Raw genomic sequence first — 19,536 nt, forward strand, 5'->3', positions numbered from 1 at the left:
ACTAATCTTATTTTAATGGGCTTATGAATTGTAATACATAATGTTTTGATAAGTATAGCTAACTCAAGTCTGCATTCGTTCACATGAATTAATTAATAGATAAAGTGGAAGTTGATTCTGTTTGTACTAAACTGGGCTCAATAAGAAACTTATAATTTTTCACAAGGTCATATTTTAAAATCCTGTCCATCAATAATGAACCAAAATTACACACAGGATTACTTCAATACTCTGCTCTGAACACATGTCAGTCACCTGCCCAATTGACACATCAGCAAAATGCACTGACATAATTAACAGCTCTCTGGACCACATGTCACAGCCCATTTGATGTGTGTGTAAAGCAACTGTAACAGCAATGCGGACTTCCCTGTCTCAGGATTGCCTCACAAAAATAACACTCGTACCAAACGGACATAAACAACCCCGACATAGGCCTAAGCGAACACGGGCACATACACCGTGCGTCCCAACACTCTCTCACGAATACCTCCATTTGTTTTGACTTCTTCACGTGCTTTAAACTCTATATGTTGCCATGAAATATAGGTTTTCCTGGTCAATTTCGCAACTTGTGCGTTCGATTTAATAAAAGTGTCATTCGTTTTCGCGCAAGATTGAATGATCGCAACGAATCCCGATTTCTTTTTCGCATTATGAGCAATCGATTTCATTATAGGGCCTAGTTCAATCAAATTAATGTATGATCAGAACAATTCATTATTGTGAATTCAATTTCGTTCTTGAATGTTTCAATTTCACCATCAGACGTCGAATTTAAAAAAAATAGTTAATCAATTTCGCCATAGATGCACGAGAGACTGCGAAATGTTGTTAATCCGATTTTCAATTTCACGCATTGACAATCTAATTAGCGAAAAGGAATTCATTTTGAAATTAATGCGCTTTTTCAAATATACGGGTATAGGCCTATACGTCTACTTTGCAGCAGAAAAAAGTGAGTAGTCCTATGTAACACAGAATAAACACACACATGTTTTTATGGGAAATGCTTGTAATGAGAAGTATACTTTAGGTATAGTGTTCATTTATAAACACATAATGCTTGCAAATACGAATACGAATGTAACATGTTAATATTGTTTTAAACACACGAACGTATTAAAATATGTTTAAAACATCGCTTAACACGTTTCCAGGATTTCATGTGTTTATGATAAATGTTGAACACTCACTATTCACCTTCACTGCATAAATTATTAACATGTTCAAATGTTTTTTTTTTTTTTTTATAAAAATTAATAATATGTTATACTATAATAGGCCTATAATTATATTATCCAGATTTTCACACAATGAAATGGACACGAAATGGGTCTATATTAATTAATTAAACAGGTTGTGATGTTTACAAGTCAACTGCAAAATATGCTTAGCTATTTAATTTCTGGATGTTGTTTTGACTGTGTTCATTCAGTTTTTATTCTTATACGGTAGGCCTACATATGAAGAGCTTGTTTCCAAAAGGCGCTAAATCCATATTAGTGAAATAGGAGAAAATCATCGTTTTTTAAATTAAAAGCCTTATTAGTATTTATTCATTTATTTTTTGGTTTTAAATGTTAGTTCTCATGTTAGTAACTACAAAAACACCTATTTTTGAGATCCTGATTATAATGTTTAATTGTAAGTATTCTTTTATTAAACAGCTTGAAGTGGATTTAGCGCCTTTTGGAAACAAAATATCCAATACCCGTGGATTTAGCGCCTTTTGGAAACAAAATATTCAATGATATTCAAAATAATTTGCAATATTAAACAAAATACACACAAATATTTTTTTATAAAGCAAACTGCACTTTATTTCAACAATGTAATGATATTTATTCACTAAAAGCTTAAAAATGTGAAAAAATTGTGCAAATTTTTTTTCAGAAAATTTACAACGAAAATTCTGTCAAATCATTCCATTTTGCACGTAAAGTGTCGTCTGTGCTTGCTGGGGGTGTACTGGTGTGTGTACAAGTTGAAATTCCAAACTTTTGTGATTTAAATTATGATCAATAGTTGCCTTGTCAACAGGAAAATAGTCCTATGCAATTTTAGTCTTTAATTCCCTACTGAGCACGGTGATTGGTCGGATGGATTTAGCGCCTTTTGGAAAAAAACTGACATGGATTTAGCGCCTTTTGGAAAAAAAGTCAAATTTCTGGCCCACCCTGTAATGGGATTAAGCTCCTTTTGGAAAAAATAGTTTGATTCCTTGAAACTTATGATATAACACTATACACTGGTACCAATAACTCAATTTTTTCCAAAAGTGGATTTAGCGCCTTTTGGAAACAAGCTCTTCATATACAATTAAAAATACGAAGATTTAAAAAGACCTATCGTAAGAAGAAGCAGATTTTTTTTATATGATTAACTACACTGAGCTTGATTGAACTATGGGACATACATCACTTTATGGTTTCTGAACTAAACCGGGAAATGCTTTTAAATATATAATTATAATTCATTTTATTTTTATTAGGCCTATGCAATTAGGGCAATTTTAACACTACTTAAAACTATGTTTTCCCTTCACATTTAATATAGGAAAGTTTGTTTGAACAATGTCGATGAAACATGTATCTAATGCTTAATATAAACACGATAAATAGCATTTTCATATTTGAACCATTGTAAAATATTTAAGAACTTCTGGATTTGATTCTGCACTTCGCGAATTCTATTGAACATTTTTCCATTTTGATTCGCATATATGAATTTGTATTTCCAAATAGGCTCTGAATTCAAGGCCAAAGTGAATTTGCCTGCACAATTTGCGGAATTTGCTGCACAATTTGCGAAATTGGGTGCATTATTTAGAATTTTGAATGCGTATTAAATGAAATAGATTGCACATTTGCTAAATTGAAATCGAGAATGTAGCGTTCATTCAATTTCGCGCGAAAAGGAATGACACTTATACTAAACTGAACGACCAAAGTTTGAAATTGGACGGGAAAACCTATATTAAGAATTTGGGTTTTTTTGTGCAAATGTTTGTCAATTTTTCCCCTTTGAAAGTCGCTCCCGAGTCCCCGGGAAACAAAACGGCTCCGCCACATCATAATACTTGTCATAGCCTCATAGCCCATAGTAAGACCCTAATAAAATATTATTTTAAATCATTTGAATATTTTGCTAGCTGAATTGATTGTAAGAAACCTGTAAGTAGGCCTACAAGATGCAGAACAAGCAATTGATTTACATCGGCCTGCTAAGCCTGATGATTTGTGCTGATGTCGCCGTGTCATTGAAAGTTGCGTCATTTAACATCGAAGTTCTTGGTGTCACCAAAGTCGGCAAGCCGTATGTTGTGGATATTCTTGTCAAGGTTGGTAGGAATATGAAGAGCTTTGTTTCAAAACCACTTACATCCACTTGAGCATTTTTGACAAAACATCACAAAATCATCAAAAAAATCACTAATATAAGGGGGTCTGTAACAAAAGCAGTTTTTGGCGGGAAGCCTGGGTAGGATCAGCATCCCACCAAAAACTGCTTTTTTTGCAAACCCCCTTATATCAGTGATTTTCTTGATGATTTTTTGATGTTTTCTTAAAATTGCTCAAGTGAATGTAAGGGGTTTTGAAACAAAGCTCTTCATATATAGATATATATTACCAAATAGGAAAAACAACCATAGACAAAATAACAACTATATCTATTAACAAACATCACATAGTCGCAGCAAAGAAAATATCCCAAGTATGCTGTTTTACTTTAATTTTTACTGGATGCCGTTATACCTTGTAAAAGGTTGATAAAGTCGATGGGATACTAAAACTAAAATCAGGATTGGTATAGCTTGTATAGTAAACTTAGCCTATAAGGTTCTTAGTATCTGATACAGAAATTGCACTTAGGCCTAAAAAAAATTGTTTGATTGGCGTAACCCGACCGACCCTAAAATTAGGCCCGACCCCGGCTTTCTTTTTTGCACCCCCCCAAAAGAAAAACATTTAAAAAAATTTAAATTAAATTTAAAAAAAAGAAGAAAACAAGGGCTTTATCAAACGCAATTTACAGCTATAAAAGTGGAAAAAAAAGAATCCCAGAGACCAGATACCAGATGTCACGCCAATCAAACAATTTTTAGGCTTTGCCTGTGTACGTTTCAGCAACCACTTTGCCTTTACCAACACTTGATGAGTAGTGACTGCTATACTGGCAACCGACGCTAGAAGTAGTTCCATCGCTGATCTAACGAGTTGCCCGTTGCTTCCAGGGGCTTTCTTGAAGTTTCCCTTGAAGAAAAACCAACTGGCAACTCTACAATCAGCGCTGGAATTACTTCTAGCGTTGGTTGTCAGTAGCAATTGCTATTCATCAAGTGTTGATAAAGGCAACAGTGGTTGCAGAAACGTACACAAATGTATACAAGTAAGTGCAACTTCTGGATCAACTTATATACTGACAACTTGTTTCAAATCCGTGCATTTTGTTCAGATTCTGGCAAGATATGATTTGATTATGGTGCAAGAGTACAGAGATAAATCTCAAGAAGCTGTGGTTGATTTGCTAGACGCATTAAATGCGTAAGTCACCAAACATCTCATCTTAATCTTCTCCTCATTCCTCTTCCTATCTACGTTGTTTCGTCGTTTACTATTCATCATGTTTATTCGGGAACGGCCCATTAGTCCGAAGGATCATCAGTCCAAAAGAGTTCAATTTAGGGTTTAGGGCATTCTATGTTTCGGATGAGGTTAGAGTCAGGGATAGTGTTAGGATAAGTGGCAAGACTAGGTTTTGGGTTAGGGTTATGTAGGCAGTGTTCAATTTAAGTTTCTTTTTCGGTTTTGGAGTGTCCCTGGACCTAGAGCTAAACGCTAGGATCATTCATGGTTGATTAACAAGAAGAAAAAAAAGAAAAAGAAAAGTTGTTGGTGTTTTAATACAGACGAGTTCTGCTTATTTTCTATTAACAAGGGTCAGTCTTCAGTGAACGGCTCTTTCAGAGCCACCAAACCTTTTAATTTAGCAGATAGGCGAGGTCTGCTTGTTTCTGTAGACAAGAGACAGTCTTCAGTGAACGGCTCTTTTCAGAGCTACCAAACCTTTAAAATAAGCAGATAGGCGAGGTCTGCTTGTTCTCTGTTGACCAGGGGCAGTCTCTTCAATGGACGTTTCAGAGCCTTATAGGCAAGGGGTGGCCTACATATCTCATACTTAGGTGCTTTGTCCCGAAGTCAGAGCTACTACTGACGAAAGCTTGACAGTTCTAAACTTGTCCGATGGCGAACCCTATAAAAACCCACTAATTACTATTATTTATGTCAAGCAGCAAAATGATGATGCTACTTTGGACCGGGACATTACATGTCTGTCATTATCTGGGTGTGTTCTACATCATGTTTACATGTGATATAGGAAACAATTTCTATCGTCAAATATAAACCAAATATTTGATGATATAGAATTATCTGATATCAACGAATGAACATCTGTTGTAATTACACGAGCAAATTTACAGGTTGCTCCCCTACCACTGGACTATAAGGTGTACCAAAAATAGTTGGCTTTTGGTAAGAACTTTTGAAAACTGAAGTGCGAAAACAACACTTGTTCTTAAAAGTAGTTTAAATTTTACTTTTGCAAATAAAAAAGAAAAGAAAAAAGTTAGGGTCGGAGCTAAATTTAGGGTAGGTCGGGTTACGCCAATCAAACAATTTTTTTAGGCTTGATTTCAATTCCAATCCAGTTCAATTCTTCATTGATCACGATGATTTCAATTCCAATCCAATTCAATTCATACCCAAACCACATCATTTCTATTCCAATTCAATTCCAATGCATTGAAATGAAAATTGCCCAAAATGACTTTCTAACAAACCTCTCTGATGACGTAGGTTATGGATACAAGGGCAAGGAGACGACACGCGACATAAATATTGTTTTGATGACAATAAGATAGTATACACGATAAGATATTTGCGCTCTTTGGTTATCAAGAGCCCCGGGGGTCACTCCCATTGTGGCCTGTACACCATCCGCGATAATGAAAACGCGTAAAAAGGGTAGTTTTTCTTGGGTAAGCACGATACGCGCGTAACGCGTTTAGGGTGTCAAAAACATGAAATATTGGAAAAAAGGGTAGCAAAATTGCAATTGCTGAAATTTAGGGTATGAAATTTGATGCAAGGAATAAAATCCCTGTTCAGGGTGTGAAAACACCTGTTTAGGGTATTGTTTTAGCCAAGGGTTAAATCCTTGTTTAGGGTGCTTTTCAAAAGTTGATTATCGCGGATGGTGTACAGGCCACAATGGGAGTGACCCCCGGGTCAAGAGCATACGTTCTTAATTGTTCGTTTGGATATGTAAGGCCGGCTCTGGTATTAAGGGCTGGGGTATGAACGTTTGGACAGTATTTATTTTGGGACATTAGAACACGTCAGACATATCGAATTGCATTCTGAATACGAAGAATGTCATTCTGATATCAAATAATTTTGATTTTTGAAATTCGCAATTTAATACACATTTTATGGCAAATCATTAAAAATTGATATTTTTGATATTTAACAGTACTTGAAGTAAACTTTATAAATCTGATGATTTATACTTAAAGTGACTGTAGGTGGGATGAAAAGCCGACGATCAATTGAAAATTTGGACCTTTCGTATTGAATATATGGATTTTTTTTCCAAAAACACACAAAAAAAAAGGTCTTTTTGGGAAAAAATCCATATCTTCAATATGAAAGGTCAAAATTTTCAATTGACCGTCGGCTTTTTCTTCCCAGCTACATACACTTTAAGAATATATCATTAGATTTATATAATTTACTTCGAGGACTGTTATATATCAAAAATTTGAAAAATATCAAATTTTTATAATTTGTTATAAAATTTGTATTATATCGTGATTTTCAAAAAATGAAAATTATTTGATATCTGAAAGACATGCTTCGTATTCAGAATGCAATTCGATAGGTCTGAGGTGCTCTCATGTCCCACAAATAATACTGTCGAAACGCAATAAACGCTCATTCTAGATCCCTTAACGTTTCGATAGTATTTTTGTGGGACATATGAGAGCACACCATGACATTGAATTGAATTCTGAATACGAGGAATGTCTTTCTGATATCAAATGATTTTGATTTTTTGAAATTCGCAGCTATTCGCGATATAATACAAATTTTATGACAAATTATTAAAATTTGATATTTTTAACAATTTTGATATTTAACTGTCCTCGAAGTAAACTTTCTAAATCTAATGATATGTACTTAAAGTGTATTAGCTGGGATGAAATGCCGACGATCCCAAAAACACCAAAAAATTAGATCTTTTATAAAAAAAAAAATCCATATCTTCAATACGAAAGGTCCAAATTTTCAATAATTGATCGTCGGCTTTACGTATCATTAGATTTATAAAGTTTACTTCGAGGACTGTTAAATTATCAAAAAGATCATTTGCCATAAAATGTGTGTATTTTATCGCGAATTTCAAAAAATTCAAATTTATTTGATATCAGAAGGACATTCTTCGTATTCAGAATGCAATTCGATATGTCAGATGTGTTCCCATGTCCCACAAAAATACTGTCCAAACATTCATACCACAGCCCTTAATGAGTACTTTCACAGTAGGCCTACCTACACATGATACTTAGGACTTTTCATGATTTATATGGAGAAGATTCACGTATTAAAATGTCAAAGTAGTTCTCGGTTAATAGATGTAATAATTTTGTTCCCCAATACAGTCATGTAGGATCCACTATGTACACCTATGTCATGGGCGCCAGACAGGGACGGACATCATCCCAGGAACAGGTCATTTATTATTTCAAGTAAGACATAAAATATTTGGTGTTTTTTTATACATCACGGTCTTTGTAACTATTTCAGACTGATTTGCTGACGTAATGTTCTCTTTTGTAATTCGTTAGATTGACAAAGGAATGGGGCCATAAGAAAGGGCGGGGGTCCAAAATGCTCTCAATCTAATACAAGTCAAAAAAGTTTAAAGGGAAATACTGGAGCAAGCAGATTGGTTGGTAATTAGTGCTAATCATAAGCGTCAATCCGGCTTGAAATGTGGGGGAGGGGGGAACAACTGACCAAAATTGTCAAAAAGTGGCTCAAAGAACATAAAATGGGTAATTTTGCCGAAAGGTGGGAGGGTGGCACTTCTTCCCCCTTCCCGGATTGACGCCCATGGTGCTAATGAAAGTTGATTCCAAGTTTCCCGTCATCCACTCGCATTACTTTTCATTTTGAGCAAAGCGTTCGTTATTTTCATCAATAGTCATTATTTGAAAATTGAGATGGACATAATCAAATAATTAAACTTAGCTAATAATGAAATAGAGCTAAGAGTTGCTAAGTTCAAAGTTGCATATATAAACTTGGGTCAAGTTGGGCCAAGTTCCAATCCGTACATTTTTGTAAAAAGTTATGTTGTGCAAAGTCGAGCAAAAGTTGTGCACAGTTTCGAAAAGTCGTTCAAAGTTGCAAAAATTCTGCAAGGTTGCACACATTCTTCTAAAGGTTGCATAAACATATTAAATTGTTTAAAAATTATTAATAATAATGAATAATAATAGTATTGTAAGAAATTCCACGCTTACATTATTCCGCTTTTCGGGATTTCAATTACTTATGGCACATGGAAAAGGCTTGAAAATTCATTTTCCAAACATGCAAAGATGTGTATATAGATAACTTTGAGCAACTTGCCTTTTTTTTTGCCTTTATGCGGATCTTTGCAATTTAACACTGTGGTGCGTCCCACACAGGCCTCAGCCTACATTATAATGACGCGTTTGACATAATTACGCTTTTGTGTCATCCCTAAAATAGACCCACTAAGTTGACCGTCACTGATGCCTACGATTGGGATGATAAGAGGGATGTATTTGAACGTGAACCATACGTCGTACGCTTTACCTCACCAACAACAAGTAAGTATAGGCTATATGAAAACAGATGAGGGCATTTTACAGATGCCACCCTACTACTACACAAAACACAGTTTTGTTAGAGATGCCAAAGATTGATCATGCTTTAAAGTGAAGCAAAAATTATAAAATTTCGATCAATATCAAACCCAGGGGTGCTTTTTGTGAAAACTTTGTATACTGATGAGTTGGAAAAACAGCAAAAAGTAGGTAAAGAGGAAGTCAGCATCCGAAAGTGTGCGTGCCACATCCCCGAAGAAATTTGTTCGAAGACCCCCTCCCAGATATGAAACTAATTTGTTGGATATTTATTGTGCATTCTGGTTTTTTAAAAATCATTACATTACAGAGTCCTTGAACAATTTGTAACGTTTTACCAACGTTTTAGCTGAAAAAGGGGTAATATCCAGCAAAGACAAAATGTATCGAAAACATTCGAAAAAAGTTGACAGAAAACGTCTAAATGTTGGGTTATATAAATGGTAGTTTAAGCCGGTTTAATAACATAACATTTTTGGAAACTAGCTATATACAAAACATTGTATTAAACATTGCAGCATGACACTCGTTACCAACTGTCAACATTTGGAATTATTTCTGAATTTTAAATGCACTGAAAATTCAAGTGATTATAAAGTGCTTAGATTTTGCAGTGAAGTGGCTCATTAAAAGTAAGCTTCAACATGTCCAAACAATATCGATTATTTGATGGATCTCATGGCCTATGCGGATATTATGTTTCGTAAGTTTGCCAAATAATAAAAGATTCACTTACGAGCATTCGTACAAAAGACTTTAATCATATTAAGAAATGATTCACTTCCCCATACAGTAATCAAAGACTTTGCAATAGTCAATATCCATGTGAAACCTGACGACGCTGTCGCCGAGTGTGATTATCTTACCGACGTCTACGATGATGCTGTCAGTAAATACGGCACAACGGTAAGTCCGACGCGGGGTCCGACGGTTTGCCTTCCGGTGGCTTTACCAAGGAAAGGACACATATTAGTGCTATTTACTTCTAATGTTAATAGGGAGCAGACTCAATGATATATTTTGAGGGGTGTGGGGAGCCTGGGCCCAGGGACGTAGCAAGAGCCTCAGGCCCATGGACAAGGAGCAGTGTGGGGTCCTTTTAACATCCCCTTTATCAGCCCTATCACTAGCCACTTCATTTTCGCTTTTGCTCGGGGCCCTTGAACCCTCGGGGCCCATGGACTTCGTCCACCCTGTCCACCCGCTTGCTACGCCTCTGAGGGGGCCAAAAGTGGACCTTAAGTGATTTTTACTACAAAAAGGGCTGAATTTCAATGTTGTTTTTTTTGTTTTTTTTTACAGATTTTCTTCTTCTTCTGATTAGCATTACACGGGATGGGGGGGGGGCAGGCCTGTACACAGGATTTTATTTGGGGTGCTAATTTTGAAAAAGTGGACTTTTTTTTTCCCAGGGAGGGGGGGCGATTTTGTGAAAAGTGGACTTTCTTCCCAAAATGTGGACTTGTTTGTCCCAAAAAAGCGTAAAACAACACCCGTCTCCCAAGTAAAATACACATCGTATATGCTTGCAAAGATTAGTCTTAAAGTTAATCCTAAGTAATCAGCATTACTGGTATATTACCGTACACTCTTGGTTCTTGAGCTGCCCTGAATGTGGAACCTTAAATGGTTCTACAAAGAACAGAAAAGGGTTCTAGAAAGAACCATTTTAGACCTGAAAAGGGTTCTGGAAAGGCTAGAAAGAACCATTTTGGGGTTCTTAAAAAAAAAATTTCAAGAACCCTTTTTTCTTGAGGGTTCTACATACAGGACAGCCAAGAACCCTTTTTCTTATAATTTAAATAAAGTGGCATTTTTACGGTTCTCCTCTCAATTCGCTTAGAATGTGATTGTGACTGGCGATTTGAACGCAGATTGTACCTATGTGAGAGACGATGATTGGGCTAACATTAGACTGCGTTCCCAAACACGATTCATATGGCTAACTCCTGATGATGCAGATACTACTGTAAACACCAACACCCACTGCGCATACGACAGGTAAAGGTTTGTGTAGGGGTGTGGGGGTGTGTGTGGGGGTGGGTTTATACCGGGGTGTATATGAGTGTATGGGAGAATTGTCCAGTCACAGGGATTTGTCTATTTTGTACTGTACACAGAATTTTTCAAACAAAAATCAATTATACAGAAGCATTTTGGGGGGGGGGATATTTCATGATGGGCAAAATCCAAAAAAATGCCCACAATTGTGACTTTCTTATTGACTGGGTGGCCAAACCCAAGATAGCCTCTGCTGCCGCCAATATGTGACCGTCCACGGCGAATGAGCTGTAAATTCCTCCCCGGTCAATTTTGTTTTATTTCGTGTTTAAAAATAAACATCATAAACTTAAAAATGGTATATCATTTGACTTCAAACGATATCCAGAAGCGGGGTTATGGTTTGTTAAACTTTGCTCCTTCAACAAAATTATAGCTTTTTACGTTTTTACATGTGTCTCTTTTTCCACATTGCTGGCAATATATATCAAACAGTCATAATTGGCGGTCATTTCAAATCATCCCCAAGTCAACGAGGTTTAAGAAAGTTCTCTCATTGTTAATTGTTGGTTATGCATACCTGTACAAAATACAATGCCTGGTAACCCACCACTTGAACAGGATTTAGCAAAAGCAAACAAAGACCAGAGCTATTAAAAGTTCTATAGCCGGCCATAGGTAGAAGCTTATTATCCACTTCAACAATATTGATTAGTTTTTGACTATCAAAATAAGACGGATGTCGGGCCAGCTTAAGTTATCGATGAATACGACCTTCGTACACATTTTACACCGTAACACAGAATACAATTTAGGGAATTTACGGCTCGTTTGTGCTGCCGGGTCACATATTACACACACACAAAGTGATGAACCATCGTATCAGTTTGTACTTGATGACTTTTCATTTCACTTTATATCAGGTGGGTTGTCAATGATAACATGAAGAACATCATAACAGGTATTGGGGTCTTCTACTTTGACGCTTATTATGGGCTGGATTATGAAACGGTAAGAATAAACGAATTAGGTACAGTCATGCTTTAAGTTCTGGACACTATTATATGGTACAGTAAAAATTCGGTAATAAGCATATGTACCTATTAACGAGTTGCTCAGGCAAGAACAAATTTTAAAAATTTGTCTGAGCAACTCAGATAGACTCATAATTATGCTTATTAACGAATTTTTACGGTATATTATTACGTTTAGTTTGATGCCATAAAAAATCTAAATGAAACCTTTAGTGATCACTTACAAATAATCAAATATTATTAAAGGTGCAACAGGGATAAAATATACAGCGAGAATCAGAGAAAAATTATTGCAAAGATTCTCCTAAACTTGCAAGAATAGAATTCATTTAAAATCATGTGCATTCTGCAGGCTCAAGATGAGTTTATGAAAATCAATTTTGATTCATGTTAAGGGGACTGCGCAGTCTCAGAAAAGCATTATTAAAACTGACGTCATATTATATAAAAGTATACATTTTGGAAAGCAAATAGGTCAAAGAATCTAAATATAAACACAGTGTGTATTGTTGTAAAACAACAATTTTGGAGAAAATCACAAAAAACAAATTTCTTGCCTCAATTATTTAAATGTGCTTTTGTCCACCGACTTTCTTCAATACATTTGTTTAAACACCAAATCTGTGTTTTTATTTAGATTCCTTGACTATATCATTCCAGAAATGTATACTTTTAAGAAGTTAGGGCACTTTTAATTAATGCATTTCTGAGAGTGCACAGTGTGATGAAATTGGGCCCCAATGCGATATTGAATCAAGAGTTGCTAATTTTGTATTCAAGCTGATTAAGTTTTTCCGTGCTGATTAAGTTCGTCTTGCAATCTACTTGATTCTTCATTTTCTTTCTCCCACAGGCAGATGATGTCAGCGACCATTACCCAATTGAGATGACAATCAATTAGGTGATACATTGCTTCTAAATATACAGGTCAATCTTTTGACCATAAAATTCAAATTCTAAAATTTGTTCTAAAATTTCATTGTTCGGAAATCAAACGTTTAAGATTTATGATGAGCAAATAACCTTTTCTTATAGATCTCACCAGTTTCTGAAGAGAGGTATTAAAGTCATTATGTACGATCTTTTAAACTTACTTTTGTAAAAAAAATTTCAAACCAGATTTATTGGCGTATTTGTATTGGTTACAGTAATTGGAATCAGCCAAAACTGTCGTATTATGTAGGATAACAGAGCAATTTTGAATGTCTTAATTAAGACATTAAATCACCCCATAGAACACCCCAGAGAAGTGACCATGATAGTGAATGAGTTTTCTTTCATTTCACCCCCATCATTTTGGTTTAAAATGACCAGAAAACCTTCCTGACAGTTGTTACTAATATTATTTCATTATTTTTGGCCAAGAATAACAAAATTAGAATTTGACCGAAATTGTATATTATGGCTTTAATGTTTCGAAATAAATTTGTTATAGGAGTGCAAATGACCTTAATATAAAACCCTGGTAAGTCAGGGCTTATAACTAATGTAAATCTTATTAACTGCCGCTCATATTCAGGGAATATAGTAACTTAGCAATGACAAGACCTGTTTTCATTCATCCTTTAAAAATAATTCAACATCTGAAATGTTTAGATAATACCAATGATTAATGATCTTAGGTAAGTGGGATATGAATTATATCTTTCCAGTTTTAGCGATTTAACTCAAAAATTGATGTTCTTCTTAATATCAATACATCAACTTATAGGAAATGATTTAGCCAATAATCACATTTGTAATTCTGTAGGTCTTGCGATTCTTGAGTAATGCAAATAATATATCAAAATGGGAGTTTTGGACATTTTTCCTTTCTAAGAAACATCATGGATAGAAATGGTACCTATTATATCAAGCCTTGGGGTCTCCTAGAAAGAACCCATACCATTCCTCAGCTTGATTTGTCTCAATATTTAAGTACAAACACCAAATCAGTCAAATGATACAAATGATTATATTTCAAACATATATTTATGGTACATTCACACTGTTACCGTGTACATCTACAAACATCACACACATTGTATTATAGCATATCTGTACATGGAATAACCTCTTCTATTTTTTTTGTTGCAATGCTAATTAGTAATGGGCTATTCCATATGAAATTGACATTCCCCTGTAAAAGCTTTAAGGGGGTACTACACCCCTGCCCAAATTTGTGCCTATTTTTGCATTTTTCTTAAAAATATAGCGCATTGGGGACAAGTAAGATATGTACATTATAGGGGCAAGGACTACAACTACTGCACTGTAAATTTTATTTCAGCACAGACAACAGTTGTGGGGTTTACAGTCAAAAATGAGGGAAAACCAATATTTCATCAATAAATAAATAACTACTTGCTTTGAGTTGCTGAATTTTCAGTACAATAGTTGCAGTCCTTGCCCCTATAATATACATATCTTACTTGTCACCAATGTGCTATAATATTTGAGAAAAACGCAAAAATAGGCATAAAATTGGCCAGGGGTGTAGTACCCCCTTAACTAAAGTCTTTATCAGGGAGAGTATGGGTTTCAAATGGAACAGACAACTGGCTAGCTTCCACTTGAAATACTCACACCAGTCGTGGATGATACAGGTTAATCCATATACAAGGGAGTGTATGGGTTCTAAAATAATGTACCCAAGCCAATTCCATTTGAAATACATATTCCCTCTGTAGAAGACTTTTCTTAATCTTCCACAGGTTTATGCAGATTTCAAATGAAAAAGCCCAATGACTTCTTCAAACCACAGAATTAAAGAAGGAGAACCGGGGCTCCCTATACCGCCACATACAATCGCGCCGTCAGCTATGGGCAGAAAAGTGGGGGTATTCGGGTCCTTGCCGACGGTGCGCGGAGACGAACGAGAACAATTCTGTGTCTCATTTGAAGCATCTTGGTACTCGCGTACATGTCGCATCAAGTGCGTCTCCCAAATGCGCCCAACATACATGACAACGAATGCCTTGAATGCATTCCAAGGGAAAACGAATATCCCCAATTTTGCCTGTACCAAGATGGCGGTTGAGTCCCGGTTCTCCTCTAATTCTGTGTGCTTCAAACACTTACAAGTACTGCAACCTGTCAAGTTTCAAATTGACGGTCAGACTTATGAATAAAGTTACCAGTTAGTTCTAGTAACTGGCAATATAAGTATAATATTTTATCAATTTGAGGGCAAATGGGCCAAAAACATGTAATTTTGCATGTTTTCTTACAATTGTAGTAACAAAATTCTAAGACTTGGCACAAGTCTAAGCATTCAAAATCTTGAGAATATCTAAGAGGTTTTTTGAACTTAAAGTCATAATGTACGATCTTATAATATGAATTTGGTTAATTTTTTTCAAACCTGATTTTTGGCATATTTGTAATGTTTTACATGTCACAACTTGCACCTAAATGGAATCAGCCAAATTTCTTGTGTTTGTAGGTAAACAGAGTTAAAAGTTCGACATAAAGTCATAATTCAAAGAATTATGACTTTATGTCCTCCCATAGAACTGCGTGTTAAACGGCCAAAATAACAAGCAGTGTTTCTTTCACTTTACCTCGTTATTTCAGCTCAAAATTAACAGAAACCATTCCCGATAATTATTACTAGTATTATTTCAGCATTTTGAGTATATAATGACAAATTTAAAATTTGAAGGAAATCGTACATTAAGCCTTTAATTTTAATATTTTATGTTATTTTTGATAATTGGTTCTGACAAAGATTAAAAAATGTGTTTTTCAAAAATTAGAATGCATAACTTGAAATGAGTCTTTGTAGAAGTCTTAGGGCTTGATTGCCAAAGCATAAAAAACACCTTAAAACTCGTGTTTTTGGCCCTTAATTCCAAAATTTGGTCAAATATTAAAATTGAACTTTTATTGCCAGTTATTATCTATTCCCGCTCCAGTGACACCTCACTAATTTCTCTTGACCTTTGGATTCATTGAAAGAGGTATTGCTATTTTACTTTGAAAAATCAATATAACAGGGCTGTAGTGCAAGTTCTCATACCCCTTCAATCCTACCTAGGACAATATGCATGAGGTGTCACTGGAGTTGGAACAGATAATATATAGAACTAAAGGAATAGGATTGGCAGGGGCGCAGCAAGAGCATCAGGGGCCCATGGCCAAGTTTTGGTTTACGTATAATATAGAGGGGGGCTAACATATTGTGTTCCGATGTTAGTAGGACATTTGCGCGCAAAGCACACGAAAATAATTCAATTTCAGACTATTTTAGCCCCAGACTATTGTAGGCCCTATTTTGGCCAAAAAAGTATGCTGTTATTGGGGTGCAAGGGCAATTTTGGGGGCCCTGGACCCGGGCCCATCTGGCCCAATGGTAAATCCGGCCCTGCTCTCCATTATCAGCCCTTGTTTAATTTTTGCTTTTGTGCTCGGGCCCCTGAACCCTCGGGGCCCATGGACTTTGTCCACCCTGTCCCCCCGCTTGCTACGCCCCTGAGGATTGGGATATGTTTCACTTGACAAAATATATATTTTTAATCCAAAAAAATTGTGCTGTATTTTTCTGGAATCTGGAATAACCCTATTCATAATATCTTATTTTCAATCTTGCCAAAATTGCATGCCTACCATTTGAGCAATCCCAAACTGACATCTTCAAAGCTGATAATTTAACTCATATTCATATGTACATTCAAGGTGAAGTAACAATCTATAAGCACCTAGCAAACACAAAACGTTTTACAGAAACATTTAAATGTCAGAGTATATGTGACAGACAGACGAATGAGCGTAAATGTCCTCAATTGTATTCTGAGTTACAGTGTAAAATGGGCATGAAGGTCATATTCATAGGTATTTCAATTTGGTGCTACGTGTATCTCATTAAATGAGGTACACGTAGCACCAAATTGAGGTACTCTATGAATACGACCTTCATGCCCATTTTACACTGTAACTCAGAATACAATTGAGGACATTTACGCTCATTCGTGCTGTAATGTCACATATTATGGGTATAAGGGTATTAAACATTTTACTGACATTCAAAAACATTTTTGAAAACTTGCTGCATAATATTATTTAAATGTAGTGTTGATAAAATATTTTAGAAAAATGTTTACCCAAAAATATTTTCCAATTACATTTTTAAAATGTTATATCGGTTTTTCATATAAAATGTTTTAAAACGTGTTTTCATAAACCTTTAAATATAACCTGATATTAAAATGTTGTTAAGATGTTTCAACCAAAACCAAAACATGTTTATAATGTTTTAAAACATTTTGTGTTTGCTGGGCATACTTCTATTTATAAGTATAAATCATAGTATATTTACAAACTTACATTATTTGTATGAGACGAGTATTAAATATAAGCACAATAATGTTATCAATCAAATTGGTCTGTCAAAGTTTCTACTTTCTAATGTTATAATTGTCACTTTTTGAGCTTATAATTTGCTGAAAATGGGGGTCACACTGCAAATACATTATTTATATTTAATTATAACATTTGGCACAAAGCCAGGTATAACCAATATTGAACAAGCCATATGCAGACTGTATCAAAATGATTGGTACCCATCCAGTGATTATATGGACATGACCGCCACATCAAAATCCAACATAGGATACGCATTATATGTTGATTAATGTCATAAACAGTTGCATAACAATACATTATGGTCATTTCAAGAGGAGCGCATGTTGCATTTGGAAGAAGTAGGCTGCTAAACAAGCATCAGAACTGATTGGTACCAATCATTTTGATACAGCCTTAATGTCATTTCTTTAAATCTGGATATTCTCAATTTTAATTGTGGGAAAGTGCAAGCAGAGAGTCTGGATTAAATCTGGATGGTTGGCAGGTATGCTATGACACTGTTGAAACGTGGCAGTTTTTATATAGAGGAAATGACAGATTTTATTTGGCTACTTTTGCTGACAGCAGTTTCCTACATGTATGTGACCACTTTCTGGGACATATTATTAGAAGTACTAAAGATCACATAATCCAGCGACAGTATTTTAATACATAAAAGTACAGCTATATGGAATGTATATATTTGCACAATTCCCTTCATATTCTAATACTAGCCCTTGCTTTGTCCAGGATGTCCTTCCTCATTTTAGGATAATTGGGATGCGTTGCTAGTACTTTGTGACAGACATCAATAGCGTCGACGTATCGTTTGGCTTTCATGTAGTTAAATGCCAGCTTGTAACCTAGGCAAGAATTAAACAAAAGAAAGTAATGTTACTTTGTGATGAGCTATGTACACTACACATCATTTTGTACGTAAAAATTCAATTTTTGCCAAGGTAGGGCTCTGTACCAGAAATGGATGGTCACGTTTAGACATTCTTATGCTCTATGTATTGTTTTCAGCAAGTGCCCTTTGCAGTTGCCAATACCGCTTAAATAGAACCAGGTCACGCTATGCTATGATGTGTGTTCAATGAATGGGGTGCCGATATTACATGATATGATTCAATTAGCCAATCAGGACCCTACTTCCGTATTAAGGCAGATACAAGCTACATCGACCAGAAATTGCAAAGGAACTCTGATAATAAGAGGACATCAATAAAAAGTGGAGTCTCAATCTTTTGCCAATGATACATTCAGAGAAAGAGAGGTGTACAGATAATGAATTGCTTATTGTCCGAAAGATGGTTGTTACTGGACCGATGGTTATTTCATTTATAGCTTATACATACAGAGAAATCATGTACTTGTATAAGGCATACATTTTTCTTAAAAATAACATCTATATAGGTGAACCCGGAATGACGTCACAAGCCGTTGACCTCCGTTGACAACAAATCCGATTCAGAAGTCAAATTTGTAGTTTTCTGTGGTTTGTCCCTTTTCAAATCGGCCAAAATACTACCATTTCTATAACTTCTCGACATGGGGCCTCCAGCCAACAACAAAAATCAAGACTCTCCTCTACGTGTTCATGTGTTCAGCATCACATAAAATGTAATTTTCACCAAGTATTTAACCTTTTATTTTACCAAAATCCGCCCAGAAATTTGCTTGATTCGAGGACAAAACAGAATGTAAACAAACTGAGTCAGCTCTGCTACAAGTCTTCAACTAGTCGCTCTGCTCCACGATCTATTGTGGGTTGAAAAGCGTAAGTGTAGCGTCATGTAAAATAAGTACCCGGATGGCCGGGGTCACCTATTTCATAGTGAAACCAATTCCACCATTCCTTAGTGACAGAGCAGCCATTGGTAACTTACCTATTGTAGGGTTGCTTTGGTTGGCAAATTTCCATGCTTTCTCATAGCTGCCAGATGCATCTTGATAGGACTGTTCCTTCTCCATGATAAAACCAAGGTATTCATAGGCTTTGCTGCAAGACTGCAAATTGTGTAAAGGAAAGGATTATGAAGAGACCAAATAATGATTGCAAGCATTTTCCTCCCTGATATTAGTCCTATGCTTGGAGGCTGGGGCTATGGCTAGAGAAAATCACTTCTGGTGTGCACAGTTTTGGGTTCAATTCCTAGTGGCAACTGTATGAGGTACTGACCATTTCCACTTATTTTCCCAGATGGTTCTCTGCCT

At 35.6% G+C, this 19,536-nt stretch overlaps 2 protein-coding genes across 5 annotated transcripts in view; one reads left to right on the plus strand and one right to left on the minus strand.

Moving 5' to 3' along the window:
• The window catches only part of LOC140142272 (uncharacterized), a 35,349-nt gene extending 20,103 nt beyond the window's left edge, over positions 1–15,246 (plus strand). Inside the window, exons 8-15 of the mRNA XM_072164240.1 lie at positions 3,185–3,343; positions 4,459–4,547; positions 7,727–7,813; positions 8,826–8,926; positions 9,756–9,868; positions 10,806–10,963; positions 11,887–11,974; positions 12,851–15,246. Coding sequence (XP_072020341.1) covers positions 3,185–3,343; positions 4,459–4,547; positions 7,727–7,813; positions 8,826–8,926; positions 9,756–9,868; positions 10,806–10,963; positions 11,887–11,974; positions 12,851–12,898 — 843 coding nt within the window. The 3' untranslated portion in view covers positions 12,899–15,246. The remainder of the gene's footprint in view (positions 1–3,184; positions 3,344–4,458; positions 4,548–7,726; positions 7,814–8,825; positions 8,927–9,755; positions 9,869–10,805; positions 10,964–11,886; positions 11,975–12,850) is intronic.
• A 1,721-nt stretch (positions 15,247–16,967) lies between these two features.
• Positions 16,968–19,536, minus strand: part of LOC140142508 (tetratricopeptide repeat protein 21B-like) — a 57,025-nt gene continuing 54,456 nt past the window's right edge. For all 4 annotated transcript variants that reach the window (XM_072164495.1, XM_072164498.1, XM_072164496.1 and 1 more), the window contains 2 exons: positions 19,209–19,329; positions 16,968–18,182 (listed from right to left, as the gene is read on the minus strand). In XM_072164495.1, the coding sequence (XP_072020596.1) occupies positions 18,037–18,182; positions 19,209–19,329 (267 nt within the window). In that variant the 3' untranslated portion in view covers positions 16,968–18,036. The remainder of the gene's footprint in view (positions 18,183–19,208; positions 19,330–19,536) is intronic.

The sequence above is a fragment of the Amphiura filiformis genome, chromosome 20 (assembly GCF_039555335.1).
Source record: "Amphiura filiformis chromosome 20, Afil_fr2py, whole genome shotgun sequence".
Taxonomy (NCBI): Eukaryota; Metazoa; Echinodermata; class Ophiuroidea; order Amphilepidida; family Amphiuridae; genus Amphiura; species Amphiura filiformis.